Source organism: Zootoca vivipara, chromosome 1, assembly GCF_963506605.1.
Source record: "Zootoca vivipara chromosome 1, rZooViv1.1, whole genome shotgun sequence".
Classification (NCBI taxonomy): Eukaryota; Metazoa; Chordata; class Lepidosauria; order Squamata; family Lacertidae; genus Zootoca; species Zootoca vivipara.
In genome coordinates, this window is record NC_083276.1 from 61,912,367 (window position 1) to 61,935,573 (window position 23,207).

Sequence of the window (23,207 nt, forward strand, 5' to 3'; positions counted from 1 at the left end):
TTCCCCTCCTCTTTCCACAGAAGTAGATGAAATTTGCAGGCATAGCAGCTCCTCCTGCCAAATTGTAGGCAGATACATCCAGGCGTTGTCCTGCAATTCACCTTTTAAGTTGGGTGGTTGGTTTGTATACTATTTTCTGCAAGACTTTGATGTAATTCCCAGGCATGGTCACTCCTTCTGAATAGACAAAACCTGTCATATTTCTGAATGATAGTTGGCAGTGGTTCACAGAGTTTTACTGCTTTGTGGTGGGTGCAATAGGAATCATAAGTTGGGGGGGGTGGGGTGGAAAGAAGACAATGGATCCCCAGGAAAGGCTGATGTGGGAAAATTGTCGTCATCCCAGCAAGGACTCTGTTGCACTTGACTAACTTTACTTGCTAGGGGGTGGTCTTTTGAATAATAATGCCCTGTTCCTCCTAGAACAACTTCAAGCAGACACAGAAGCCCTAGGATTAGCATAGGTACAAATATAGCAATTACATCACTTATTGAAGGATCCTGCCATTAAAATGTATGCATGTATGCCTTTCACATGGTATGAAGAAATGGTACGATCAACTGGCCCCAGTTGCAAAATAATGATTTAACAAAGTAATGGACAACCATCTCCCTAATTTTCCTATTAATGCATAGCTGTCAACCCTCCTATTTTCCGCAGAAAACCCTCTTATTTCAATCCATTTCCCGCTGCTATCCCGGAAAGTAGATGTCCCATAAATTTCCCGGGTTTCAAAGCAACTCCTCTCCCTCCCTGCTGGCCAGGGATGCTCCACTTGGTGCCCCCCCCCCCCCGTGAGCGAGCAACCAGCTGCCGCCCGGTAAAACGCCTCGCTCGGTGGCTGGCTGCTCGCTCACTTGCAAATTGCTGCCTGAAATCTCCTCTGTGCATGCCCAGGCATGTGCAGAACCAATTTCTGGTGCCACTCTGTCCAGACATGCGCAGAAGCGATTTCCAGTGTCCAGACATGCAGACACGGGCAGCCCAGCACCAGAAGTCGCTTCTGCGCATGTCTGGACATGCACAGAACCGGTTTCTGGTGCTGCGCTGCTGGGTGAGGTTGCTGATCCCTTATTTTCCAATCCGTAAGTTGACAGCTATGTATTAATGGCAACAAGATTCTCCAATGTGCAAATGTGGAGGAAATTGCATAGTTTAAAACTTAGATTTATGTTTCAAAAATATCTTGAGACTAGCTGTAGCGGAAAAAAACATTACACATGATATTAAGGTATTGAAAGGCAATGAAGAAAGCACATTTTATGTAGTATGGTGGCAAATTAAATATTAACAAAATTGGGCTTAAGAACAAGCTGCCCACGGCATCACTAAAAATCTGGATGTTATGATTTGCAGACATAGTAGGCTGCATTCTCTATGAGGCAGAAGCCATTATCTGGATTAAAACGCAATTATCAGCCAGTTTATCAGGTTTAAAATCCTCTTAGGAAAAGGATTTAAATATTTGTATAGAGGAGGACACAGACTGAAAAGCACTTTGGACTTCTAAGCTGTGCAAATCAGTATCTGCACATGTGAGGGAATGTTCCTTAAAAATTCAACACTGATAGCATTGTATACCCATTTAGCTATCTCATATTACTCATATACTTTGGCCACCTCATGAGAAGAGAAGACTCCCTGGAAAAGACCCTGATGTTGGGAAAGATTGAGGGCACTAGGAGAAGGGGACGACAGAGGACGATATGGTTGGACAGTGTTCTCAAAGCTACTAACATGAGTCTGACCAAACTGTGGGAGGCAGTGGAAGACAGGAGTGCCTGGCGTGCTTGGGTCCATGGGGTCACGAAGAGTCGGACACGACTAAACAACAAAAACATATTCCTTCCGATGCAGTCCAGAACTGTTGGAGAGGTTGTGGGAATAAAGGGGCTTTTTTCCAATTCATAGTGTGAATGTTCACAGGTTGCTTTATTCTGGAAATATGGTTGCCAAATTTAGAACATTAGAACAGATGTTATTTCATATGTTTAGGTTTTGTATGCCCTGCTTTTAGCTGGATATGTGGTTGAATTTTTGCTATTATTTATCTCGGTGGTTCCACAATGATTTGAAAATAAAGGTAAATCTTTAAGAAAAATATCAGCCAGATGATGTGTTGGGTGTTCCTGTGAGGAACAAGGAACAGTTATGGATACTATATCCCACCACTGGCAGGGTCATGGGGACTTTTGTATCATTGTTACTCTCTGTATTTCTCTTTTATAGCCAATTAAAAACCTTTTTAAAAAGTAGTCACTTGGTTCTTCCTTCCTAGAAGTACTTTCCTGTACCTGCCCTGCTTAGCCAGCAGCAATCAGTCAGAAGTTAGCTTCAGAAGAGAAGGGTCTTTACTCAGTGGCAGAGTGAGTTGCCTGCAGAAGATCAACAGTTCAACTCCAGGCAGAATCAAGCCTCTTGTCCAAAACCTTGGAAAGCTGCCTCCAGTCAACACAGGTACCAGTCAACTACCGTAGATGGACCAATGGTCCAAATCTATAAAAGGTAGCCTCCTAGAAAACAGGGGGGACCAGTTGTTGTCCCATCATTTCTTACCGCTGGTCATGCCAGCTGGGAATGATGGGAGTTGGAGTCAAACACCATTTGGAGGTAGGTAGCTGTGTTGCTCTGACGTAGTCGAAACAAAATAAAAGAAATTCCTTCCAGCAGCACCTTAGAGACCAACTAAGTTTGTCATTGCTATGAGCTTTCGTGTGCATGCACTCTTCTTCAGGTGGTTTATTTTATTTATTTTCCTTCCAGTAGCACCTTAGAGGTACAGGTATCTGAAGAAGTGTGCATGCACACGAAAGCTCACACCTATGACAAACTTAGTTGGTCTCTAAGGTGCTACTGGAAGGAATTTCTTTTATTTTTTGTTTCGACCATTTGGAGGGTCACAGGTTAGCCACCCTTGCTATGAAAAACCGTACCGGAGACATATAAAATCTCTGTAAAAGATGTAGGTTGGCTTGTCCCTTTCCCCCTTCCTGGTCACATTCAATGAGTTGAATGTCTCTACAGATTTCTTTCTTTCACACTTTACTTGCCTCCACTGTGCAAAGAAAGGCCACGCTAGGCACATCTACACACAGTATTATTGATGCCATTTTAATTGTTGGGCTGTTATTTGTTTTTATGTGGAGGAGACCTCGAGTACTGCATGTATTCCCAGGTACACTTCAATCGAAACAGAAAAGCTTGCGTAGGACAAACATACCCCATTTCTCACATAACGGTATCTGGTTCTTTCACTCTTCAGCATAATAAATCTGAAATAATGGCTTTTATTACCACAGGAGCATTGATGTTCTCAGTAGAAAACCATTGTAATTTGAAGCCCTAATACTTTCTTAGGTATTACCGTAGTAGTACAGTACCATACTAATTCTGAACTTGCAAGGATAAACCCTGAAGTGTATTATGTGGAAGCCAGGAGAAGTATTGAGAGAAAAGTCTCCCAAATAAATATACTATAATGTGCTGGCCACCTTACAAGGATAGTATGAACTTTTAGCTTCATTTGTATCAGTAACACAATAAGGAAATAGAGAGAGTACTCACACAGCAAGAAATATGAAATTTCAATTCTTTATTTTCATGTTCCTAAAAAATGTACAGGGCCCTCAAGCAGCAATTAAGTACATAAAGACTACATTACACACACAGTATTGTCTGTTTTAATTTTTGCTGGCTATTAAATTATTGCATATGTGCACACACCAATACAATGTAGTCATTGCACCTGTTCAGTAGTATCTTATATGTTCATTTCTTGATTCTCCAACGAATCTAACTTTACTTTAAAAACTGGCTTTCAACCTGGGCTCAGGATCCCATTTGTATTGCAGTGACTAAGAAAAAGAGAGACCAGTTTTAAGTAGACACACACACATCTATCAGGCTTTGTGCCTCTTTCACAGTTTCTACTGATCCAAATTTTGGATATGAGATGGGTTTAGCAGCACATCTTTTACACACTGCTTTTGATTCTGAGAAAGACAGAGGCAAAATATATTTTGCCACTATCTGGCCATTTGCTACACACCAGACTTTAATCCAAAAGGCCTGGAGCCTACTGAATCCATATGCCAGGCTTGATAATAAAACCCCCTAGCAGTGCAACCATATACATGTCTACTTAGAAGCAAGTCCCATCAAATTCAATGGTGATCAACCCCAGGCAAGCGGCAAAAGGATTATAGCCATAAGCACTTTTCAACAACGGCCCAGGCTACCTTCAAGCTAACCCTTTTTAGAGTAACAAAACACATGTCTATATTCAGTAAAAGTAGATTAAACTATTTTTATTATAGTATTTGTTTGACCCTATTCTTTTTACTATAGAAACCTCCAACACAAATCTAGTATTATATATAATTAAAATAAAATACTTCCTGATTGGCCCAACTACTTCTTTTGGTCTCATTATTTTAAATATTAATTGCTCCATAAAAAATATACAGTCCATCAACATGGTACAGCTGGTTGCCTTCTGCAGCTGGCTACATATTTAAACCGTGCAATTCAGTGCTCACTTATCTAAAGGCTCACCCACACTTACCTTTTGCCCTGCAGTTTCCAGGCACAGATCCTGCTTATAAAAGCTCTGTGTCCAAATGTTTGTTTGTTTTACCCCAGAACTTTCCCCACAAAAATGGACTCTTTAGTGCTCAGTTGGAACAAACGCCAGTTTGGGTTTCCTGCAGATTGCTATTTGTGCCAACTGAGCTTTAAAGAGCCGGCTTTCACAGGGAAAGCTCTGGGGCAAAAAGGAAAAAAGGTGCTCATACATGGAGCTTTAAAGTGCAGGCCGTGCCTGCAGAGAGCAGAGTAAAGGTACGTATGGATAAGCCCAAAGTGACAAAAAAAGACAAAATAATAATACATGCTTCATGGCTTCAGTCACTAAATCTTCAATTTACTGTAGGCTTATGCTGTCTAAATGCTCAAATGATTTAAGGTTACTTGAATCAACTTTCCTAGATACGCCCCCCGTCATCCAAACAAATGTAAGATTTACGCTGTCGTTAGAATAAAAAATCTACTCTCCTGATCATTTATATTGGCACTCTAGTTATATTTGACTGCATGTAGTTCATGCAGAGGAGACATGTTGCAGAACACTTACTCCTATCCACTTGGATGCATTTACAGCTGAACACTGACATCCAGTGGATAACCAGGCTAATGCTAGATATACCAAGCCAGGAATGTTCAAGTTTCATCAAGGTAGCCCTTTTTTAGTTCTTTACTAAGGGAGGAAATTGAACCACTGGCTATTTTCATCTCAGGCAGAGCAGGGAATAGTGGCAGCAGATTAGTGAGGAAAGGGTGGAAGCAGGGCTCCATGCAGCGCTTGTACAACTGAAGCTTTCAAGACAGGGGTTCTAAGAAAAGCAGAATAACTCTCTTTTACATACACCCCTCACAAAAATGATTTTCCTGCAATGTTGCTAGGCTGAAGATGTCAACATAATGGCTTGAAGCTCAATCAAAGCGATTGAGGGAAGGCAACATACTGAAATTCGGCAAGAAAAGGTTTGCCATCCTGGGCAAGCTTACTCAGAAATAAATCCCAATAAAATCCATATTCCTGAAGCAACATGGTTCAGTGTAGTTTCCACTGTCCATCGATCAAACTACTGTCTCTCTCTGGATAAGCACTGGCAAGATAGTTTCTTGGCTCAAAAAAATTAACTTGAGAATTAGAGACTGGTCCTTTGTGTCATCTTTCTGAACAGCTGAAAGTGGCGCAAATGCTTCCAGGATTAAACTTTACAGTCTATAAGCAAGTTTAAGTAGTGCTCTGTTTAAATAAAGTTGGAAGATTTAACCCGGTACAGTAACATGAGCAGCAATGAAAGCATCTATAATGCAGGTCAGTAATGTCTGCAGGAACTCATTCTCCACTGCCACTACAGTTATCACACAGGTCTAGCAAGCTGACTGACAATTTTAGTGACCACATCACTACCAACGACAAGATTTTTTTTTAAAAAAACCACATTTGCAAAAGCGAAGAGTCTCTTTGCTAACTGATCTTCTAAACCCCCAAAAGATGAACTTGTACAGTTGTGGGGCTCAGCTGAAAATTACATGTCTCCAGCTGCTGCAAGTTCTTTGTTTTGGCTTGGCAGCTTATGCTAAAAGAGGGAGGCAACTTTAAACTTAAACAGAGCTTCAAGGGTTTGCAGTTTTGAGGTAGAGCATCTGGAAGCCATGGCATGAAGGAACTATATGTTGGTCAGGCATTTTCATCCACAGTAGTCTGAAGGGATAAACAGGAATCTAGTTGCAAAGCACAGCCCACCACAGTATAACTTTGGCAGATCACCAGCCAAATGAATCTCTTTATAGAGATTCCCAGACTCTAGAAAAGGATATATTTGCACTCCAGGTGGATATTTTCTAAGCACCCTAAACATACTAGCTCTTTCTTAGCACAAGCCATCTGCTGAAACTTCAGTTGTGGATTTGCACTTACTTTATAGACAGTTTGGGGAGGGGGAGGGGGAATCCATATGTGATGTACCAAAATGCTATCCACTTTGGGTTAAAAGCATGCCCAGTGGATTTACACAAGCAAGGAATGCCTTTTCTGATAGAGAGTAGTGTCTGCTGCCTGAGTGTTTTTACAAAAGAATTTGCGGTATCTGTTAGCTTTTCTGTGTCACTATGACAACTGCAAACAGCATACTGAAAGAACTCTGATGCTCTAGTAAGGAAGAGCACACCACCCACTAAGGTACCTGATGTGGGTCACATCCATCACTGTTAAGAGAACAAGTAGATGCAGTTGCAGAAGTAACTTACAATAGAAGAAAGTCTGGAGTACATATACAATCTTTTCTGCACTGCATGCAATTTTACCTTACTGAATATAAATACACAACTACAGTCAGGTATGCTTTCCACTTTCTCCAAGTATTCAGAAATTAGTACAAAAGTATCTAAATTATAGGAATGATTGCTGGTAGTGATGTCAATCACTGAAACGTTAAAAATAAGAGACTGCCTGTTACCAATTATTCACAAAAGAGGTAAGAAAGTGTCCAAGATGTCATTAACCATATAAAGTTATGATTGAGAACATGCATAGAAACTTGTTCATCAAAAGCACTAATTGTACTTGACCACATAATTATGACTACCTGTATGTAGAAGACTAAATTTAGTGTCAAAAAGAGTAAAACTTGTTTTATATCTGTATCCAAAATAAATATTTCCAGTTTTAAGTAATGCCAAATGGGAAAAAAGTACTAGAAAACAGATGTTACAAATGCTGAAAAAAGCTTATTAAAATGTATATTAAAAACACTTTACAAATTTGTTCTGATGGTTACAGGTTTGAATGGTAAATAAAGGATCTGTAAAACCACATAGCTACAAATGCCCATGTAAACTTTTCTTCTCAGAAGCATTAAGATGTTCAAGAGTTATTTGTAAAAGACAAAGCGTTAACAAAATTAACATCCTTTTCTAATTATAAGATGACGTTTCCAGACAAGCGAAGTTCATGCTTTTCCTTAAGCTATATGTAAAACATTAATTCTGTTGCCTGCGTTTTGCCGATCTCATTTTCTCAAATCGTGACTCCATCTCTTCAAGGACTTTGGGTGTGTATCGTACAACCAGCTTAACTTTTCCTTGAGCCGCTTTTAGCAGTTCCACGGCTTTCTCGTGGTGCTCCCCTTCAACACTCTGAAACAAACATTTTAAAAATTAACCATTCCGTTAGTAAATATATAAAAAAGCACTCTAATATTCCAACATTGTTATGTATAAGGCTAGCTGAATGACCTCACATAGAAGAGCTAGATTTTATGTTGGCTGTATCAGAACGTTATCTGTTCCAGATAATTCGTGGCTTTCACAATTAAGTACAGTACATATTTAGGCATTTGGGGGGGGGGAGGAAAAGGGCAGTTGCTCTAGGTTTCACTTACAACAGTGCTTCTCAAAATGTCGGTCATGATGTGTAAATGGGTCTTGATGTGTTCCTAGGTAGATTGCCAGATTCCCAAGATTTCCCCACCTTATCAGGGCATAGCCAGATTGCCTGGCAAAGTTAGTTCCCCCAACTGAAGTTACCAGGACAAATGAATGAGTCTATAGAAAGGGAAGGATTTTTTCAGTGCCATCCACCAGCTGGAAGGCTGTGTGGGGACTGGTCAGCTGAGTGTCAATGACTCCTTTAGTCAGCCACCAAAACAGTTCATTGTGGGAGGACGTGAGTTGCTGTGAGCTATTCCAGTGGCTACCTATTAGGAAAATGGAACAAGGAGCTGCTGGCTGTTGCTACATTTTAATCGCAATTAGGAAAAAAGTAAATGTGCATGCAAAGTAGTGTTGTACGGGGAGAACTGCTTTACCTCAGGTGTTCTGGGGTAACTTGACAGAGAAAAATCAAGGAATCACAACTAGAGAGGGATGAATCAGTCTCTTTCCAGCCTGTGTCGTTTTTACATGGGTTCACTCAATCCAGGCTTATCATGCTGTTCCCTCCAAAAACAGATTATTTTAAAATGCATTTTGATACATTTTTTGGCACCTTTGGGAAGTGTGAAAACTGGGAGGTGAAGTCCACTCAGCACAGTGGATTAGGTCCTTTCCTATCCAAATTCACACACAAACGAACACACACACACACACACACACACACACACACACACACACACAAAATCAAATTTCTGAAGCACAGCCTCATCATTTCAGGATTTTGCCCCTATACCTTCGGCCTTCATTATTTATTTTGTATCTTGCCAAGACTGCAAGGAGCTCAAAGTGGTATGCTATCAAATTTTATCCTCACAAATCCTGTGAGGTAGGTTAAGTCAAAAGATAGCTGACAGGTCTCAAGAGTAGAAAACATTTTTTTTTCATTTAAAGTTGCATAGTATGTAAAATAGTCATTGATGAGAAACTGCATATGGGCAGTTTCTCATCAATGACTATTTTACTAACAGACTATTAGTAATAAACTATTTTACTAACATCTTGCTAATGTCATTTCAACAAACTTGGGATCCAATTCTAAAATGTGTATCCACCTGCTTTATTAATTAAAAATGTTTCTTTGTGTAACAGCAGGCTTCTATCAGTGCTAGTGAAGTTAGAATTGCAAATCTAAAACACACTCCATAATATTTTACTCTCCATTATGATTTGTAAAAGGAAAACATAAACCTGTTTTTTCATACTGCATAATACACACAAGACCAAGCAATCAACATCCCCTCAATGCCCTCAAGCGGTCACAGGTAGCTACTACAAGTGGAAGTTAAATTCCATCCCTACCACTCCGTTTACAGAAAGAAGCTGGTCTCCACGCTTCAATCCCCCGTGTCTATCAGCAATACCACCTGGGATAATTCGGGATATATAGATTGGAGAATTTTGCTCTTTGCCGCCCATGATGTTGAATCCGAGCCCTTCTTCTGTTTTTGGTAGTTCAACGACTCTGGGATGGGAATGACCCTCACTGGCAGCAAAGGCAGCAACAGTGGCCTGCAAAACATGGAAATCTCATTTTCTTCCCCATAGGTCACAAGGTTTGGAATCTTACTGATTGTCTTATCTCAAAGGCAAATATTTCAAAGCATCTTGCTAAATACTGCCAATACAAGTGTATTGCAAATGTACTTCAGAGTATTTTCAATCTCTGGGCTGCTGTTCCGAAGATGGTTTATACTCCAAACCATGGGAAAACAAAAGGCAAATAAACTAAACATATGCACTGTTTTACGTATAACTGCATTTTCCTTGATGATACATGGACAAAGACGAACAACCCGTTCCCCCTTGCGTGTGTTTTGAAAATACACATGAGTTCCTCATAACAGATGCACTACTATCCATTTTTAACTTGGGCACTGGAATCAAGTAAACAAATGAGAGTCATATTACACAACAAAATGCTTTCTAAGCAGAGGCAGTATTCCTCACCCTGTCCTGAACCCCCTTCAACATCCTCATAGTAACATGCGCTGACAATCCCAACCCTCCACATTCTTGTAATGTGGGAACACCAGGCATTTATCCAATGCACTGACTGTGTTCAGCAAGAATGCTATTTTAGCATCCCATGCATTGGGGTAGGAAGGCAGTCAATAAACACGTAAAAAGCTTCCGCATGAGAGTGCATTAGTGAACATTAACTGCTTCAGTGCATTGACAGAAAAACAACAACTTTAAAATAGGGAACTGCTATAGGAGAACTTTGTCTTTGGTAAGGAGCCCTTTCATTCTTCCCAGTTAATCTTAAGCCAATTGTTTAAAGTGTTTGTTTCGCGGATATACTCATGGAGCTCAAAAGCACAGCTCACTGCAATATTTTCATAGCTTAATGCTTCAGCTTTTATAGATTGGAGCTGCCAGATTAGCTTTAACATATTAACCCTTCCTAAATAGGGCTCTTACCTTGGCTGTGGCATTAGCTCTCACTTCTGGGCTACTGCTGATGTCCACAGTCTCATACACGTGCTCATATACCTTTAGAAAGAAAGAAAAATCAGGTATGTGATTTATTGGATAGGGGATGACTAAATCAAACCACATTAATATTATTTCCAAACGAACTGTGTGGATTGACTATGCATGCATTGAGTTGTGAACTAGGAAACTTGGTTTGTCATTCACTATTACCTTTTTTCTTGTAATCTCACTTCAACAGAAGGCAATTCCCAGTGTAGCTCCCAAATATTAACAAGAAGACACTGGTCTTCACACACTCCTCAAAAACATACCTCCCGCACAGCATTGCAGAATTCACTTTGAAGGACCCTTTGCAAAGCCTGTAGTTTTTGTGGGGGCACTTCTCCACTCCTTTGCAACTTTTCCAGCAACTCAATAGCCCGACAGATGTCTGTAAAAAGAAAGGCAAGGAAAGATAATGAACTACTAAAATCTACTCAGAGGGTAATGATACTGGGCTAGTGAATCAGAACCATGTGTGATCAGTCTATATACCTCAACTGTGTGGGAGCCACTCATAGAAATGTGGTTCCCACACAGCTAGAGTGACATTCAAAAGCACTCCTTCCCATTCATCTGGAGCAGGAAAAACCCAGTACAGATCTTGTACCAACTTGCTCTTCAATGTTTGTTCTGTGACTAATGAGCATCAGACCAATATACTTGTCAACAAAATCCAAAGGATAGAATCCTGATGATCATCAGCTCTCCTGTTTCAGGCAAAGCTTTTTCCTTGCAATGCACACCTATTAGGGATTCTTTATTACAAATATTTCAGTGGCAGACAAACAATCTGGACTCCCTCTACCATTCTTCCTTTGTAATATGTAGATGCAGAATTAAACGCCATCCCAAAGCAGCAGCGTAAATATTGCTCTAGGTTGTGTTCAATATTCACATGCTTAGCTGACAAAGTCTGATCCATGAACCGTCTATGCTCCAGATTAGAACATACTCCTGGAGTCACTAACAAACAATGCACATGGTTCCCAAAGCAGACAGCTCTGTGCAAAATGTTCCCTCGGGGAAGAAAATGTGAATATAGTTGCTGTAACAAGCTTAGGGCCCATCTTCCCTTCTTGAAACTGCTTGAATAGAGGGAAAGACCACAGAGAACATTTTATGCAAACGATTAAGTTAAAAGGTGGCTCAAGGGGCAGAGGACACTGATAATACCTTTGCAGTTGACTAGAGACCAGAGCCTTTGCAAGAGTACATTTCCATAGGATGATCATTGGAACACTGAGAGTCAGACATGGACCATTATGCAATGGGCTGTTGACAGGAAGCTAAGTACAGATGTTATTGCTGCCGGATACACCTGCCATCCCAACACCAAGACTTCATGGAAACACACAGCAGTTTAACCTTCTCTCCACTATCAGTTCTAATATCTTCCTTAAATATTTGCTTCCACAACCAAGCACTCAGACAGATAGTATACATTAAGCATTCCAGCCCTTTCTTAGGTCACTCACAGTTGTAGTTCATGTTACAAAATAACACGATACTTCTCCTAAGTTGCCAATATTACAGAGTACTAACTTCTATCTGTTCAGTTTAAGTGAATACCTTCATTCAAAAGAGCTACGATGGATTTACATCTTCCAGAACTAGGGATGGGATGGGTGCATGAACAGAAAATTGCTTGAGAAAAAGTTTTTATACTTCTGTGTAGGGCTGTGCAATAAATAGCCATATTGTTAAATACCGGTACTGAAATAATATTGTGGTAAGTGTTTCAACAAGGCAATACACCACCGGTGAACAAAACGTGGAATTTGCAGGCACTGTGTATCCTGCTTTGTTTGCTCTCTCCCTCCTACCTCCTAAACCAGGCATCTCCAAACTGCGGCCCTCCAGATGTTTTGGCCTACAACTCCCATGATCCCTAGCTAAGAGGACCAGTGGTCAAGGATGATGAGAATTGTGGTCCAAAACATCTGGAGGGCCGAAGTTTGGGGATGCCTGCCCTAAACGATAAGAAATAAAGATAAGCCCCCAACACAAACCAGCTCTGAAGGTATCTTTCCAATTAGAGCTCAGCTAATTATGCAGAAGCTGCGAACATGAGATTGACCAAACTGCGGGAGGCAGTGGAAGACAGGCGTGCCTGGCGTGCTATGGTCCATGGGGTCACGAAGAGTCGGACACGACTAAACTACAAAAATTATGCAGAGCCTGCTAACAATTCAGGAGGAAACCCCCTTGGCTAGACAATCAAAGATCCAGGGCAAAGGAAAGAATGAACTGGAAAGCACTTCTTTCTTCCCTCACCAGTGAAAGCATTTTCTGGTGGTTCCCCCTAAATAGCTTCCCTCCATATTAAAAAGGAAGGGTGTTGGGTGTTGTTTTATTTATCTTTTTGATTGATTGCCCTCCCTTCCTTTGATAAAAAGGGAGAGGCTGATGGGATGTGGGCTTTTGGGGGGGGGTAGAATGGAGAGGAGAAGATTTAGCTGGTTGCCTCATGCTGAAATGGGAGGTTGCGTACTGTGTGAGAATGATAGGGAAGGTGTTTTTTTAGTAAGCAGTGAAAGCAAATGTCTGTCGACTCAGAAGCAAGCCCTACTGAATTCAATGGTGGGGCTTTTGCATACATAGAGTCCACTTAGACCTCTGAGTGGGGAAGCAGATGCGGCTTGATTAGTAAATCACTTAAACTACTCATAAATTAGTTGAAAATATATTAAATATTATATATGGAAGTTTATTTAGTATTTTTTATTAAATCTACTACTTCCTGACATTTTAAGGCCCTCCACCACTTCAGGGAGCCTCGTCAAGACCCTCAGCTGCTGCAGGGAAGTGTACACCTTCTGCCACGGCGGGGAGGTACACTGCGACATTCTGCTGCTGCGGGGAGGCCTGGAAAGGCTCTCTGCTGCTGCGGGAAAATGCAGCACACCCTCCACTGCTGCAGGGGGGGTATGGCGGTACCCTCTGTCCCTTTGGGGAGGGCCAGCAGGCCCCTCCGCCACTGCAGATATATAGCGTGATATATCGGGATATTGTGAAATTTAGCTGGTGATATATTGTGATGTTGAAAACCAGGTATCGCCCAGCCCTACCTCCGTGTTTTCTTCTTCCACATTCTGGTTAAAGGACATGAAATAAAATGATTACTTGCAAGCAATTGCCAAAATCTTCACTATGGAGCATGGAAATAATTAAGTCATCTGTTGTTGTCTCCGTTACCCATCAAAACAACAACTTAGCAAAAAAAATGTATTTCCCAAAGCTTTGTCTTTGAAGATTAGAAATAAAAACACAGCCTTTGCATGACAAAGAGCAGAGCCAGCAGCTGAGTCCAAGCATCCTATTTTTATTTGCAAATATTACTTAATTTTCCTTGAATGACTGAGGAGCAAAGGATAAAATGTTGTTCCAAACAAATATGAGGTTACAATAAGCCACTACTGTATAATGAATGTTAGAAGTTTCAAAAACAAACAAACCCAGCCATATTTGGAAAACTAAAACATGACAACTGATTTTTCAATTATATGGGTTACACAACATCCATTCATGGGAGAATATCATCATGGCTTAAACTGGCTCAGTTACACCCTCCCTTCTATTTCTGAGAATTCCTGGGTTGTTAAGACCCAAAAGGTCAACTGTTACTTAAGAGTTCCTATTGAATTTTGCCTAGCATGGACGTTTTGAAAGCAGTACTCTCCAAGATAGTAAAAGAATTTCAATAAGGCAAGAAGAATTTCCCAGAGATGTTGGCATATCCCCCATCCTTTCTTCAGTGCGAGCTGCTGACCCAGTTCTGTTTGGAATCATACATGTACAAAGGGGGGGGGTGTTTCTGGGAGTGGCAAGAGATTTAAAGGCTGAACATCAGATAACGAACAGTACTTCTGGGGGGGGGGTTGAGCAGCAAAGTCATGCAGGGTGCAGTGCTTAAAGTTCATAGCTGCCAAGTTTTCCCTTTTCTCGCGAGGAAGCCTATTCAGCATAAGGGAAAATCCCTTTAAAAAAGGGATAACTTGGCAGCTATGTTAAAGCAAGCTGCATGGGTGATGCTGTTTGACTTCATTCCATAACTAATGAAGAGGTCAGTCATCAGGGCTACTAAATCTTGTCCTCTGTCATAGCTATACACAGACACTACATTTTAACCTGCTATTTCCTTTTTCTTTATCTGAACTGTTCCCTCATAAAACACAGGATTCCCCACCACCCACCCCACCCTGGGAGCTTAAGACATCAATACTTTGACAACTGACTAAAAAATAGCCTACTTGGTCCTAATTTTCCAAGTTTAGTTTCTATTGAAATACTGTTAAGATATAATGTACATTTCTTTAACAGCACTGCAAAGTAACAATTATTCTGTATTCTTAAAAAAGTCATCATTTGTATCAGCAGTTCTGTGAAAACTTTGTATCAGCAATTCTATGAAAACTTTGTATCAGCAATTCTATGAACCTGCCCAAACCCTGTGATCAACTGAGGCCCTTCTTCATGAGCAGTGCTAGAAATTCGCCAGGCGCCAGGCATGTTTTGCTACTGATGCAACTCCAATTGTGACCGCGTGGAGATCTCTGAAGGCCAGGTTGGCGACTGACATCTCCATCTGGCTGCCCCCTCTAGCTTTCTTAAGCAGGTAAGCAGAAAAACTTAATTGCATTTATATCCCACCTTTCTCTCCAAGGAGTACATGGTTCACCCCCTCAGTTAATCCCCACACCAACCCTTGAAGGTATGTTAAGAGCCCAAGGTCACCCACTGAGAGGGGATTTGAACCCTGATCTCCCAAGTCCTATTCTGATTCTCTAACCACAACACCACACTGGCTCCCTGCAGTACTTCTGCCATGGGGCAGCTATACAAATTAAGTAGGTAAATAAATATAGGGAAAGCAAAATGTCATTTGGGGAAGGATTTGAAATATTTTCCTTGAAGCTTGAATTTGCTTTATTCTGGATTGTTTTAATCTGATGTTTTAATGTGTTGTAATCTGCTTTAAGATATTTTCTTTAAAATAAAAAATGATACAGAAATGAATGTTGATGATGACAATAATTAAATTCATTGTAAACAAGACACCTAGATATTCTGTTTTGATGGCCGTAACTAGGTTTAAGGTGTCATTTAGTGATTAGCTATATATCTGAGTTTCTAAGGTAACAAGGCTAACAGTGATTTAATGCCTAATGAGATATTTTAACCCTCATCTACCAGGTGCAAGCTAAAGAACCACACAAGCTCTGAGGAATTTATATATATACACACAAATATGTTATAAATAACATATGCATTACAGTTCAGGAAAACTCAGAGCTAAAAGCCTGAATCCTGTTTAATCACACCAGTTCACCTAAAAGTTTGGGGACCTGCAGCAGTTCTTAAGATTCAGTACATAGCCTTTTCTGTAAAACTCAGCTCAATGAGGACTGAGCATATTCAGTGACCACAGGATGTTGACCCAAAGGGGGCAGAGGGTGGTGGTGGATAGAAAGGAGCACCCTGGAAAAAGAGTACAGCTGGCTGGCTGCTAGACCTCCTTGATATGAGCACTCAATGCGACAACATTTTGCTGCAGCGCTGTAAAAAACTTAACCCACTAAATTTGATTCTGGGGCCTAGGAATCTGTTATTTCAGTCTGCATTAGCATTATGCAGTCACAGAGAACCCTCTTCCCCTCACAGAGCAACAGTTCTCCAAGTTCCCTGGGAAGACATACTGACGGTTAAACCACTCTGAGAAGTGCACATCCCTCAAAGGAATAGGAGGTATCCTAAAAGCACTCAGCCCTCTTAGCCCACGACACTTCCCAGTCCCAGGATTCTTCGGGGGGAAACCATGATCGTTTAAAGCAGCATGATGCTCTTTAAATGTACAGTGCAGATGGGGGCCTAGATGCTTCTAGGCTCATAAATTAGACCCTCCCAACTAACTATAGGTAGTAGCAGCTCACAGTGCATTTTCCACCGAGGCCTATGAACTCCGATCTAAAACTTCCGTAACTTTACACCCAATGTTGGCACCCAGAGAACCGGCTGGCTCCTTCCGAGAGCAGCAGCCCAACCTGAACTTCCACAGGGCCCTGTGTTGTCCATTAACCTCCTCGCGCACCCCGACCCACAGGGGAACGCGCAAGCCACAGTCCTAGCTCAGCACCAGCTGACTCGGACCAGGCAGAGAAAGAAGAAGCCGAGGCTGCTTTGACAGACGGGCGGAGGGAGGGAGCCAAGAACAGAAGAAGATCCCCGCCGGGCCGGACGCCACGCCCCCCATCTAGTTCTCTCTCGGCGGCCAAGCAGCCGCGCGCTCCCCACTTGCGACGGCCATCCCAAGCTAGTAAGCCTAGCAGTTCTCTAATCCTCTTCTAAAGCCACCTAAGCTGGAGTACTGCTGCGCATTATCTCTGGATGCGGGAGCGAGGGGGTGGGGGAAAGAGAGGCAAGGGGATCCCCTCTCCCCCCTCTTGGCGGAGGCTTGCGGGGCTGCTGCTGCTGTGGACAAGTGGTTGCCCCTACCCTGAGCAGCCTCAGGACCTAATAACGCTTTGGGGGCTTAGCCTGCCCGCTCCCCAAGGCGAATACTATAGGCATACACACGTCGCCCCTGCAGGGCATCGCTCAGCAGATCTGCCTCTCCCGTTCCTGCAGCCGAGGCCAGCCGTTCCCCGCCCGCTCGCCAGCCTGCCTTTGCTCTCACCTCTCTCCAGCCGCACCGGCTCCCCCAGCGCCGCCATCTTCTCCTTCTCCAGCTGCTCTCGGGGAAGTGACGCCGGGCAAGAGGCGGCGCTGCTTCCAGGACGCACCGAGGCGAAGGAGGGGCGAAGGCCGCGGCTTTTTCCCGGCTCTCGCCGGAACTAGCAAGGCGCGCGAGGGGATGGCGCGTCGGGCGCTCTCATTCTGCCTCTTTCGCGCCCTTAGAAAGGCGGGCGGGATTCCGGAGCCCGTTTGCCCAGGTGGGCGGAGTGGGAGAGAGAGGGAGAGAGAGAGAGAGAAGTAAATGGGGCGCGTGTGTTACTGGTTTTCAAGTGGGGTCCAAAGGCCGAGAAAGTGCGAGCAAGAGGTTTGCCCAGCACGGATGAAAACGGAGGTGCCCTCCGAAGAGCAGAGAGCTCCTCCCAGGGTGGGTGCGACGCGCTTGCCAGGTGAGATAGGCAGGCAACGCAAAGAGAATTCGGCTCCCGCAATTTCGAGCCAGATGCCTTTGGGGAAACGCAAAACAGGGCACGAGTGCAAGACTGGTATGCTGAGGGGGACGCTTTGCATGTCGAGTCCCAAGACCATAGGAGCCAACGCCTAGGGGTTTAGGTCCCTTTGCCCCCCCCCAGTAAAATATTTGAGGGCCCCCAAAGTTGATGGACAGGGATGCGGGTGGCGCTGTGGTCTAAACCACTGAGCCTCTTGGGCTTGCCGATCGGAAGTTCGGCGGTTCGAATTCCTGCGACGGAGTGAGCTCCCGTTGCTCGGTCCCAGCTCCTGCCAACCTAGCAGTTGGAAAGCACGCCAAAGTGCAAGTAGATAAATAGGTACCACTCTGGCGGGAAGGTAAACGGCGTTTCCGTGTGCTGCTCTGGTTCGCCAGAAGCAGCTTAGTCATGCTGGCCACGTGACCCGGAAAAACTGTCTGCGGACAAACGCCGGCTCCCTCGGCCAGTAAAGCAAGATGAGAGCCGCAACCCCAGAGTCATTCGCGACTGGACTTAACTGTCAGGCGTCCATTACCTTACCTTAAAGTTGATGGACATTGCCATTCAAATATTGTGTGATCGATTATGCAGGGCGGACCTTACCAGGGCCCATGGGCATAGCAAGTATTTATGTTAGAGGGAGCAGAACAGAACTATCAACAAAGCAGTTAGTGGGCTGGTTAAGTATTTTTATTTATTTACTTGATTTAGGGGGCAGTTGTCCACCTGTCCCCCCAGCTGCCCCCCATATTTTATTTGAGTTGGTAAAAGGTAAAGGGACCCCTGACCAGCTTATGGGTCATGTTGGTACCCCTGCCCAAAATGATGGTTTGGAACTTGTCCGTGAAGTCCAACCCAGCAACTCTATTCCACAACCTCGCTTTGAAATCTTTGGTAACTTTGACCTCTTTGTTTCTTGGGAAACTGAAATACAGTCATGCCTCGGTTTAAGTACACCCCGGTTTGAGTATTTTCAGTTTAAGTACTCCGTGGACCCGTCTGGAACAGATTAATCCACTTTCCATTACTTTCAATGGGAAAGTTCGCTTCAGGTTAAGTACGGACTTCCAGAACCAATTACACTCATACCTCGGGTTAAGTACGCTTCAGGTTGAGTACTCCATGGACCATCTGGAACGGATTAATCCACTTTCCATTACTTTCAGTGGGAAAGTTCGCTTCAGGTTAAGTACGCTTCAGGTTAAGTACAGACTTCCAGAACCAATTGTGTTTGTAAACCGAGGTACCACTGTACTGGTTTCAAAAGGTCTTTGGACCAACTAGTTGTGTGCCCCTTCAGCATAGATGTCTGTCTCAATGCGGAGGAAAGCAAAGTAAAAGGTAAAGGACCCCTGGACAGTTAAGTCCAGTCAAAGGCGACTGGGGTGCAGCGCTCATCTCACTTCAGGCCGAGGGAGCCAGTGTTTGTCCACAGACAGCTTTCCATACCCTAATATAATGGTGGCACAGGTAAACTTCAGTACAGATTATTGTGCCAAGCCCTAACACACAATGCAAGGATGTTGTGAGGGCAGCCCAGATAAAATTTGCAAAGTGCAGCCTATCCTAAAACTGCCATCAGTCTTGTGGGTGGATAATTAGTTAAACCTTCAGTAATCTGAGTTCATATTCCACAATACGCCCCGTGCTTTTCAACTATTTTTCTTCAGGAGTAAAATCACCATACTATTGAAAAATACTGAATGTTTAAAGTGGCAATCCTATGTATACTTCTTGAAGCTGGGTAGCCAATTTGGTGCCTGGCTTCATTGCCTGCTGTTGTTGGACTCAGGCTCACATCAGCCTCAGCCAGCGTGGCCAATGGTTGGGCATGGTGGGAAGTAGAGTCCAACAACATCTGGAGGTCACCATATTAGCCTTCCAAGTCCTTGGAAATGAGTTCTATTGGACTAAGTTCTGAGTAAATGTGCATAAGATTGGCTACACATCTGCTGCCTGTACAAGGGGTGCTTTTTGCTAATACTGAATCAATCTCTTCTTGATGCACATGGCTATGTCCTCAGTACCATGCCTGCTGGCTGTATGTGTGATGCACTTTTTCCTGAGAGCTTCATCTGTCATCAATTTAATCTTAGTGTGTGGGGTGAGTTTCTTCTGTGTTGTTAAAGTGATCAAAGCATCGGGTGCAAGAAGGACAAACCCATTGCATGTCAATGCTGCTCTCTTTTTTTTTTTGCAGAAATGGGTGTGGACTAGGGTCTGTCTGAAGGGCATGTGCTTATGTGTTGTTAATTTCATCCCAAAGTATTTGAACTCTTGTTTGAAAGCACATGCTTTGGCTTAATAAATGACGCGACCAAGATGCCCGCTACTAGCCCTTATACACCCAGAGGGATTCCCAGCTTCTGGGATTCATTTTAAGGTTGTCATTCCTTCAGTTGTGTGATGGAGCATTCTGCTATGTGCCTTTCAATGAGACATTCAAATGTGAAGGAATTTATGTCAATGAACAAAGTCAAATCACAAACACGTTTTCGGCCAGGGACATGCTGGGGCTGAAAACACTATAAAATGTTTCTGTAATATAATCCAGATGTTTGCACTTTATGGTGTTCCATGAGCTAACTTCCAGTTTGCTTTGGCAGTGGTGTCCTTTTTAGGAACCTGCAGCTGATGAGTGGACATACAAAATTAGCTGGTAGTATAAAGTTCAGATATGTACGTCCTCCACACCATACATTTCATAAAATCATAGAATTGTAGAATTGGAAGGGACCAGGAGGGTCATTTAGTCCATCCACCTGCAGTGCAGGAATCTTTTCCCAATCTGGGGCTCGGACCCACGCCCCTGAGATTAAGAGGCTCATGCTCTACCAACTGAGCCATCTCATTTAAAGCACTTCCAATGTCTATTTAAAGCACATGGTCCCCGCCCCCCCAAATCCTAGGAACTGTAGTTTGGCATTAAGGATTGTAGCTCTGCGAGGGGCAAACTACAGTCCCCAGGATTCTGTGCAGGAACCATGTGATTTTAATGTCCCCTTGATGTGCTTAAAATGTAGTATGGTGTGGATTGTGATCCACAAACCACCAAAGCCAGAGTAGTTTCCCACAGATCACAGTACAAGCTACAACAGGACCAATTTATGACCAAGGAATTTATTCTCATGAACACTTTAGTATTCTCCCTACCTCTGCATCACATAGTAGCAAGGCAGGTGTGCTCTTCTGCCATCCTGGGCTGAATTCAGCACAGGTTCTCTTTTAACAAGCTACTGCAAGCACTTCAGCAGCTACATTTGTGTTGTGATGTCCAAAGGTGAGGAAGCGCTTGTTAGGTTCAGTCTCTCTGACATCTTCAGGTAGGAATAAGGACTTCTGCCTGCATCTCTGGAAAGCCGATATGAGTTAGTGTTAATAACTCCCAGGTAGATGGTCTGACTCAGTAGAAGGCAGCTTCCTGTGTTCTAAGGTGATCTACATCAGGCATAGGCAAACTAGGCCCTCCAGATGTTTTGGGACTACAACTCCCATCATCCCTGACCACTGGTCCTGTTAGCTAGGGATGATGGGAGTTGTGGTCCCAAAACATCTGGAGGGCTGAGTTGGCCTGTGCCTGATCTACATGATCTCTCTGTGCTGACATGGCTGAGATTAATCAGGTGCTTGATTCTCTATCTCTTTCCTGTGGCCCCCATGACCTATACTGGTATGATGAAAATATACGTTGAGTTGACTCATGTAGAACTAACTGTATACAGTAATACAGCCATGTGAGTGGCACTGTGGTCTCTAAACCACTGAGCCTAGGGCTTGCCAATCAGAAGGTCGGTGGTTCGAATCCCCGCGACGGGGTGAGCTCCCGTTGTTTGGTCCCAGCTCCTGCCAACCTAGCAGTTGCACGTCAAAGTGCAAGTAGATAAATAGGTACCGCTCTGGCGGGAAGGTAAATGATGTTTACGTGCACTGCTCTGGTTTCGCCAGAAGCGGCTTAGTCATGCTGGCCATGACCCAGAAAAAACTGTCTGTGGACAAACACCGGCTCCCTTAGCCAGTAAAGAGAGATGAGTGCCACAATCCCAGAGTCGTTCACGACTGGACTTAACTGTAAGAGATCCTTTACTGTTATTGTGTCTTCATTCAGTCATCTTGCAACTGAACCCATACTCAACATTGCAATAAATATTGAATGTTCGGTATGTTTACTCAAAAGTAAATCCCACTGAGTTCAAAGGGACTCCTTAGTAAGTGTGTTTAGGATTGTAGCCTTAATGTGCTGTCTCTTGAGCAACTTGGGGCAACTCTGAGACAACAGAAGCAATGCAGGTTTGAGCTGAAAACAAAACATATTGTTCGTTAAGAGGCACATGGGCACATGCTTGGCTGCAGCTAAATCTGTTAAGAGCTCTTCCAAAGTTACAACTCGCTTGCGTCATGCCAAGGAGAAATTTTGAGCCTCTTCTCACAAGATCGAAACACATTTAATTGATCTTGAAAGGTCATCCTGTGCCTCCAGAAATCTTAATCAAGGGTTTTGTGGGATTGCCCCCAGTACAGAGGGAGTCTTCCATATGCCCCAGCAGAACACACTGATCTGAGTAAAAGAATGTAGAAGAAATGTTGGCATTGTACTCAAGTGTGGCAGAATGCTCCTTCAAGCAGGTGAAAATGGTGGGGAACTGGATGGGATATCTTCAGGGTAGGTTTTTTTTAAAAAAAATATATATATAACCATCTTGGGTATGCAGATATGAATGCTATTTTTAAAAAATAAAAAACCTGCCTACATTGCAAGTCACTTTTGTCCCGACTTAGCCCACTTTTTGATTATTTTTTAGCTATCTAACAATTACTACAGCATAATCAAACTCCTGCTTCTGAGAATTTGGCCCTGGTTTTTGTTTACAACCTTACTTATTGGCAGAACCCAGAATAAGTTTCAGCACTCGCTTTGCTTGCACAGTCTCATAGATGAATTGATGACACCCCATAGTAGAGACCACCGTTTTGTGCATGCTTTGGGAAGTGCTTAAGGATTCGTCATGCATATGTTCATGTGGACACCTGGCCTCATATCACATAGCAGATTTCTGCACTAGTACACATCAGAGAAAATGCCTTATGATTAATCTGAAGTGCCGACTGATTTGCATGTAAAAAGAACCCAGCATTTTGTTATATGCCACAGAATGCTTCTCTTGATTAATTTTGCACAGAGATTGACTGGCACAAGCTCATTTAGAGAGTTTTCACATTCACTTCTGGCAAGTGTGGGAGTGCACAGCGGACATATGGAAGGACCTTTTTGTGCATCAGCTGTTGGAATTTATGTCATTATGATGCCTTTCTCCCTTCTGTGCACATGAAAACTCTGATTGATATGATAAATGTGACTGGTATGATAATACTGACACAGAAGAACTTGCTGATTCCTTGGAGAAGGTTCTAAAAGACTTTGGATGGGAATGTTAATTAACTTTCACTTTCAACCATGTAGTTTGTTAACTCTTTATTTATAGGATCATAGAGTTGTAAGGCTGCCAGTGGATAATAGCCCTCCAGATTCACTCTGAAGCAGGGTACTGTATCTTAAACCTGAACTGTCA

The 23,207-nt window shown here is 43.0% G+C and overlaps 1 protein-coding gene across 1 annotated transcript; it reads right to left on the minus strand.

Annotated features, from left to right (window-relative positions):
• Positions 1-3,578: 3,578 nt before the first annotated feature.
• On the minus strand, positions 3,579-17,270 carry LIN7C (lin-7 homolog C, crumbs cell polarity complex component). Its single transcript, XM_035117745.2, has 5 exons — positions 17,154-17,270; positions 10,750-10,868; positions 10,424-10,495; positions 9,302-9,511; positions 3,579-7,705 (listed from the first exon to the last, which is right to left on the minus strand). Exons 1-5 carry the CDS (start codon positions 17,188-17,190, stop codon positions 7,550-7,552), a joined length of 594 nt encoding a protein of 197 aa, XP_034973636.1. The 5' UTR covers positions 17,191-17,270; the 3' UTR covers positions 3,579-7,549.
• Between the last annotated feature and the right edge of the window lie 5,937 nt (positions 17,271-23,207).

Coding starts and splice junctions, on each gene's coding strand:
- LIN7C (XM_035117745.2), bottom strand. CDS start 17,190: ATGGCGGCGCTGGGGGAGCCGGTGCGGCTGGAGAGAG. Junction 9,512..10,423: donor GAGCTAATGCCACAGCCAAG/GTAAGAGCCCTA, acceptor CATGTTTTGCAG/GCCACTGTTGCTGCCTTTGC. Junction 7,706..9,301: donor TTCTTTCTGTAAACGGAGTG/GTAGGGATGGAA, acceptor TGTTTGTTTCAG/AGTGTTGAAGGGGAGCACCA.